The following is an 8,033-nucleotide window of genomic DNA, read 5'->3' on the forward strand; positions in this document are numbered from 1 at the left end:
AATAAACTGTTTCCACAATAGTTAAACTTGTAACATTGTGATTATCAAGCTACCAGTGATCTAATTAACTTGATTGAGTTGCCCTTTATGATATTTTTTTTTTTCAGCCCTTTGGATGGGCAATTGACTTTTTAAATGTAGGTGGTAATCATGGCATTTGTCTAGACTAGGCAAAAAGTAATTTGCAATAGCATATGATATTCAAGAAATTCCTTTTTGTATGAAGAAGCCTGCTTTGTGATGATTTATGGGAAGAGCTTGTTAGCTACTGTTTCAACACATGTACCATTGGCCTGGCCTCTCCTTGTGTTTTGACAATACTAAAGAAGAACAACAACAATGGTTATTATATTAATAAAATTAGAATTAAATGACACTATTAATAGAAATATTAATCAACATATTATAAACTATAGAATAAGTTTAGAAATAATAAAACAAAAAGAGGCAGAAATATTACAAAGAGATGCTCATATTTAGATAACATACATACATATATAGATTTACATTTTATATCTCATTTTTGCGTGTACGTCTCAAGTTAGTCAATGATAATTGGCTCAAGTTGATTCATGTATGAAGAGATTAAAATGAAACTTTGATAGCAACAAAAAATATTTGTGAAATTTATTGGACTGTCCCTCGACAAAAATATTCGAGTTTGAAGAATTTGGTTCAACCTTCTGAAATTTGGTATTGTTAAGAGACATTATAAGCACCATAATATAATTGTCCATTAATTATAATTGCAGCTAAAAAGCTGCTAATAAATCTTAATATCCAATTGGTAACGATACATCTAAACTTCACACTCGAGTCAATAGAAGGCTAGATATTTAAAGGGTCTTGGCCATTACATTGTTGTTGGTAAAAATAATAATCTCTCGCTGACTTGTCTCAAGTGTGCTCATACTCTTACACTTTGGCGCGATAGAACGGTGGAGAGATAAATTACAGTAGCTCAACAGCTTCTTATGTTGAAGGACCAGTGTCAGATACTCTCAAGGAGCCCACAACATTAATTGCAACTCCCACATTGCGATTACCAGATTTCGACTTTGTGCCATTACCTACAATCTACCACATAAATACCAAGGACTAGACATAATTTCATACCCATGATGGAAGTGGTTTTATAATAACCAAAAACCAATCAATAATAAAAGTACTTGACTACCCAAAAAAAAAAAAACATTTTAGAAATAAAGATAAGTACATATTAAAGTAACAAAAAAAGACCATTTACAATAATTAATGACATTTTTTTGGAAAATTATTGTTGTTGTCACAATTTAAAAATATATATATATTTTTAAAGGTAATGTGATATTGTGACCACGTTAAGTTGCTATATATGTAGGGCAGCATCTACAATGATAGTGGAGTTGAAGTTTGGACATTTCAGGCTTTGTCTTCGCATTAAAATAAAAGTGATCATAATTAAAGCACAACACAACTTTGAAAGTCATCACTACTCACTATCACAACGAAATTAGAGGGCTCTTGTATTGTATAACCCAATTCAATTCAAGTCTATAGACCATAGTATTCTGTAATGTTGAAACCTATCTTTGAGTGACTTGATATTGAGTTGGGGTACTTGGTTCAAGTTATATAACATAATCCAGGGGATGTAACATTCCAAACATTACATCCCTATTTTTTATTCATATTATCTTACTTTTCAAGAGAATATAACATTCTCCAAATAATGAAACATACCATTCACATAGGATTTTGAAGGGAATATGATTCCCTTACAACTTTTTTAAGTTATCTAAGATTACCATGGATATTTATAAACTTTGACATTTAATTTCTAATTATTACAAACCTAGCCCCACATGCTCAAATCCAAATTCCTCGAAGTCTTTCAATCTAAACTTACATTAAGCTTTAAAAATTTATTTACCATCAACGCTAGAGATCATATAGATTCAATGATTTAGAGCAAGTGCAATAATTCAAATTTTTTTGTTTTTTTGTTTGTTTTTTTTAGTTCTAACAAGGAGATAGAGAAGGGGAAAAAAAAAGTAGTCAGTTGGAGGCCACCTTGACGCACTCGTTGGCGCTACTAGTGTGCAAGACATGCACCAACTAGCTATGTTTTTTCTTCTTTTTCTTTTTCTCTCTCTCTTTTTTTTTTTTTTTTAATAATATCTAGTAGAGCCTACAAAAAACTCCTCTATTGCAATAACTCTCACCTTCTTTGTCCTACTTCCTCGATATCTCTGCCACCTTGCAAAAATTTGACAAAAATTGAACAAAAAATTACTCTTAAAGGTGCTCTTAGATTTATCTTCTTATGAGTTATATCTTTTCGATTTTAAGTGCGATTCCGAGCAAGATCATTCGAGCAATGGATGCATGTTCAATCTTTGATACAATGATGGAGCTTGGAGAATTGCTCTAGCAAGATCAAACCACATCAAAAGCAAGCTTTTTTTGCAAGTCATTTTGCTGTGTTGTGTTGGTTTGAAGTAGAATGAAGAACAGCTAGTATAGCCAGCCAGGCCAGGGCATGTTAAGAATGTAATCATGTTAGCATTTCCTGAGCTGAGGCTGGACAAACAATGTTGTACTGTCTTTATTCTGGTCCACTTGCAATTATAAAATATAAATTAAATCGTCTTTAATTTCCTCAGCTCAAAGCTAATGATGATAGTTTCCTCCCCCTTGCGCTCTCATGCATTTGATCAGATCTTAGATGCAATGGAGCCCCATATGCTTTCAACTTTTCCACTCTCTTTTGTCTTTGTGCCAACATTCTTTCCACTTTTCCTCACTGTATTTGGCACATATCAAAGGTCAATCACATGTTAAATTTGTGGAGATATACTCACTCCAAAATTATTTATTTAACTCGATAGGTCATATGGCCTTTCCGTCATTTTGATTGATGTTTAATAAAGCGTTTTGAGTTTTTTTTTTCAACCTTTATTTTCCCCCAATAGTAAATGGGTTTTCATGAAAAGTATGATAAAAGAGGGATATACAAAAGATGCAAACTTTTGACTATTTGGTTTGTGAAAAAAATATTTGAAGAGAAAGAGAATTAAAATTTGAGTTAATTTCATTTTTGTCCTAAATTTATAGGTGGCATTCCACTTTTAGTCCTCTTTTATCAAAACATCCACATTTTGTCCTAGTATTATTGTGGCATGACCATTTTTGGTCCTCCGTCAACAAAATTGTTGAAATGTCGTTAAATACAATGTTTTTTCAATCATTTTTATACAAAGTAAGTTGACCCTACAATATTGTTATGTTTATTTTTTTGAAAAAATCTGTAATTGAAGACCGAAATGCCTTTGTATTTAACGATGTTTCAACAATTTTGTTAATGGAGGACAAAAAATGGTCATGCCACAATAATACTAGGACCAAATGTGGATGTTTTGATAAAAGGGGACTAAAAGTGGAATGTCACCTATAAATCTAGAACCAAAAATGGAATTAACTCATTAAAATTTCATTGAAAATGCCAAAGACCTCTTGTGGTCTAGTGGCACCCGGTGCACTTCCACGGGAGAGGAGGTGAGTTTGAGTTTCAGTGGGGGTGAAAATTATTAGAAAATATTGACTGTTTGTGCTCCATTTTGTTGAGAAAGTAGCTATGAAACAACACCCCTTTTGGTTCGCGAAAATTACTAGAAAATATTGACTCTTTGTGCTCCATTTTGTTGAGAAAGTAGCTATGAAACAACACCCCTTTTGGTTCGCGAAAATTACTAGAAATATTGATCTGTTGTTTGGTTGGGGTTAAATGGTAAGAATAATGAGCATAAAGATTAAAATACCACTACACAATGAACCAAACAGGTGGAAATTTCATTTTCTTCAAATTTAAGAAAAATTTTTTCTTTGAAAAACTTTTTCTATCCAACCAAACATGCTCTTATTGTTACTATTTAAGAACGGTCACAATTTACCCTTATTTCTCAGCAATCCTAGTTGATCAAAGTTGCATTAATAATGGAATGTCATCTCATAATTTTATTTCTCCCAAGTGCAACGAAGCAACCATTTGACATTCATTACAGTATAATTCTTTTTTAAGATTAAGGCTCAAAATAGTCATTGAACTACACACAAAATATAATTAACTTTCTAAACAATCTAAAATCTTACAATTAAATCAAAATTGATATGTCACTCCTAATTTTTGTTAATGTAACAATTATTCGATTAAAAAAATTATTTTAAATTTATCTTAATAATTATAAAAAAGTAAAATTTTAAAAAGAGAAAAAACAACCACCCTCCTTGAACCGAGAGTGTATGTCAATTTTGATTTAATTGCATAATTTTAACTTATAGAACAAATTATTTTTTTTTTGAAAACAACTTATAGAACAAATTAATTACATTTTATTGAGTTGAATTACTCAATTCATTTTCGTGTGTAGTTCAATGACTATTTTAATCATTATTCCTTTAAAAAAATCATTTGTGTAATGAATTTTAGTAATTTATATTTTTATGTTTCCAACCATTAAGTCGTGAAGTTGGAGTGCGACTTAGGAGAGAAGAAAAAGTGAGGTAAAACTTCATTACTAACCATAGTCAACAAGTTCAAGTGTGAAGGCTAAATTGTGAAAAAAAAATAAAAATCATAAAAGCAATCCTAAGGTTGCAGTATTTTCAAATTGCACTCTATGAGAATGAAGAACTACATGACAGCTATGCTTACTTCTGGTGAGCAGTCAAATTGTGTCTGTTCAAGATTTTATTTACCAAACTTATACACACAGAGTGATGCATAGAATTCAAAACAAATTTTGGGTTAGCTGGTAAGAATCAACAATTGGAATATTTCGCCCACACGGATAGTTCAGTTGGTTTTTAGTTGACAAATTATACGCAAAGATGCAGGATCCAGTCCTGACAACCACAGTGTAGGAGTTTCACCTTCTTGTGAGGGTGGCTCCTTGTGGACACCGGGCACTCTCCTAGGGAAAAATTAGCTTTTCCATACCAAGCCGTGGGCTCCGACCAAGAATAGGCTCTTCCCTATCTCAATAGGCGAGGTCAGGCCTCGTATTGCCCCTAGGCTGTTAGTCATTTTGGCCAAGGTTTTAACTTCGGGCCAAAAGACTCTTCCATTCGGCGATAGGTGAGGTCGGGGCTCGTATCGTCCTTAGGGTCCTCTTACCTAATGAGCCGTTGAGTCACCGTGATTTATCCCTTCAGAATCCTATAAAGACCCTTGGGACGATAGATCTCGTCTTATGTGGGCAAGTAATTGGAATATCTCTTCATTTATTGATTAATGCAATAAGATCATGCTGATTGCCATACAACTTAAGCATCATCTGCTATACAGTTATTAAAAGATCCATTCAAAGACAAAACAAGAGAATTTAACTCTCACCAGTGCCTCCTAGGTTTCTATCATAATGCAACAGAAATCAGTTGCCACCAACAATAACAGCTCTTGGAGTGTATGAATAATCTGTGTAAACAAGGATTTACAAAATGGTTAGCTGGGGAAATCATGATAACAACCAATTAATGAGATAAACCATTGAAAAAAGCCCAGGGAAACATAACAGTGGCCAATGAAGAGGGGTAGAATACTGGACCATCAATGTATGTGAAGTTCAGAGAGAAACAGGGCCAAAAACCCTTATTCCCATCCTGGAAAACAATTTTAGCTTATCATGATTTGAAATGATTCTTTGTTACTAGATGTTTTGCCTTGTTGATTTGGAAAACGAAAATCGTTTCTAAAGAGGATTCTCATTTATCATAGGTTTCTCAAAAGGGCTTTACAAAATCATATCCATCAACCTAACAAAATGAAATGAAAAATGTGATTGATCATCATTGTTTTTGCATTGCAATATGCTGTTGAATTGAGGTAAAGGCTGATTTCTTATCTCCATAACTATTCAAAAAAGCACAAAATTCTGCAGCTAAAAAATTGGAGAAAGTACTAAACAGTTTATCCAATTCTCATCCCAATAAAAATCAACAAAACAAAAAATCTTATGACACAATTACAGATTCAAAAAAAATCTGAATCCAAAGACATCAATAATGAGAGATTAGGAACGCGGACCTTAACGGTTCCATGGAGAACCAGAAATCTGCTTCAGATATTTGATTTGGTATCCTGTTTGTACAGGACGGAATTCCACGAGGGATTCCGAGGAATAAAAGTATCGGAGATATAAGAGCAGGATGGGATAACGGAGAGCGAGTGTGCCTTGGCGTGAGAAAAAGCCGATTCCGAGAGAAGAGCGGCGAGGCCGAGGCCGCGCTTGCTGGGCGGAACGTAGGTGTGGAGGATGTCCATGGTTGTGCCGCCGTGTTTCAGCTCGTACTCCAAATACGCTTTCTTGTCATCTGTCTCGAACCTTTGCGATCTCTCGTTCCATATAATCTTTGGTGCTTCCGGCGCTCTTCCTCCTCCTCCTCCATTTCCGCCGCCGCTAGCCGCCGCCGCCATCACTCGAACCCCTTGACAGAATCGATCACCTCTGAACCGACGTCGTATTGAAAGTTCTTAGATTGAAATTGCCGACAAGTGGAAGATTTGATCGGCCATATTTTCTTTTTGAACTATCGTGAGTTGACTTTGACTGTGTTGACCTTTATTTTTAATTGTATTTTTTCAAATTAAGGATTTTCAAATGAGTTAATTCTATTTTTTGTCCTAGATTTATAAGTGGCAATCCACTTTAATTCTCTTTTTTATTAAAATATCTACTTTTGGTCATACTATTATTATGACAAGACCATTTTTTGTCCTTTATCAACAAAATAGTTAAAATATCGTTAAATACAATGACATTTCGCTGTTCAATCATGGATTTTTTTTTTTAAATACATAAAAAATATAGCGATTCGACATACTTTGTATAAAAAAGATTGAAATATCTTTGTATTTGATGATATTTCGACAATTTTGTTGATGGAGGACTAAAAATGGTCATACCGCAATTATACTAGGACCAAATGAGGATGTTTTAATAAAAAAAGACTAAAAGTGGATTGTCACCTAATCTATGACAAAAAAAATGGAATTAACTCATTTTCAAATTTATATTACAACCAAGTTTTTATGACAATTCACATTTACATACTAATACAAGATTCAGTATCTTTATTTACAAAAGACAAAATTCTCTCACCTCTAGAGATTAATATGATAGTGGAGTTATATGGATGAGTAAATCACGAAAACTCATTAATTAGGTGAGAGAATTCGTGCATGAACTCGATCTTGTGGTCATGCTCACAATCTACTATCTAAGAATTAATTGAGTTGCTAATAAACTTTATATGACAAATAATTAGGCCTTGAACTTTTAAAAATGTAATTAAACCATGTAATTCCTTAAAATGAGTCAAATAAGTTAAATTTATGGATCATTCTACTCGCCCTTTTTTGCACTGTCTATCACCTTTAGCCCACAGAAATGTGGTGATTCATGGTGAAAGCCATTTGTTTGCCCTGCTTTAATTATCCTTATTACGAAATAGGTGTTTTGAATTATGTTTGCCTTGTACCCCTCTCACTGAGGGTTTTTGTCCAAAAAATAAAAAAATTAAAAAAAAAATATGTTGTCTTCTTTTCAGATCGAGTATGCCCCATGTATTTCTACATAGTTGCACACAGAAATGTACACGGCTGCGCATAGAAGAACCACGTGCTTCTCGTACTACACCATTAAAAAAATAAAAATCCTAGCAATTAAAAAACACATAAAAAATCCTAGCTATATATCCATAAATCAAAGATCAGTAAATAAATCCTACATTACCCTCAAAACATATCCCTAAAGCCATGCACAATATCTTAAAATAATACTCCGTATTAAATAAAGTTTAAATGCACACCCAAGTTACCAAACAACTCCTAATTAAAAAAAAAAAAGGATTTAAATAAAAAACACAAAATCCTAGCCATTTATTATTCAAAGATCAATGGATATGACTTATGCATGCCGACTCATGAAAATGGGTAAACTAACTTGATCAATGGGCCTATAATATGTACAAATACACCAAAAAACACAACATTA

The 8,033-nt window shown here is 33.2% G+C and overlaps 1 protein-coding gene across 1 annotated transcript; it reads right to left on the minus strand.

Annotated features, from left to right (window-relative positions):
* Nucleotides 1-6,097: 6,097 nt before the first annotated feature.
* On the minus strand, nt 6,098-6,454 carry LOC116017469 (acetyltransferase At1g77540-like). The gene has a single exon (XM_031258096.1). It carries the CDS (start codon nt 6,452-6,454, stop codon nt 6,098-6,100), a length of 357 nt encoding a protein of 118 aa, XP_031113956.1.
* Nucleotides 6,455-8,033: the final 1,579 nt, after the last annotated feature.

Source organism: Ipomoea triloba, chromosome 1 (genome assembly GCF_003576645.1).
Source record: "Ipomoea triloba cultivar NCNSP0323 chromosome 1, ASM357664v1".
In the NCBI taxonomy this organism is placed as follows: domain Eukaryota; kingdom Viridiplantae; phylum Streptophyta; class Magnoliopsida; order Solanales; family Convolvulaceae; genus Ipomoea; species Ipomoea triloba.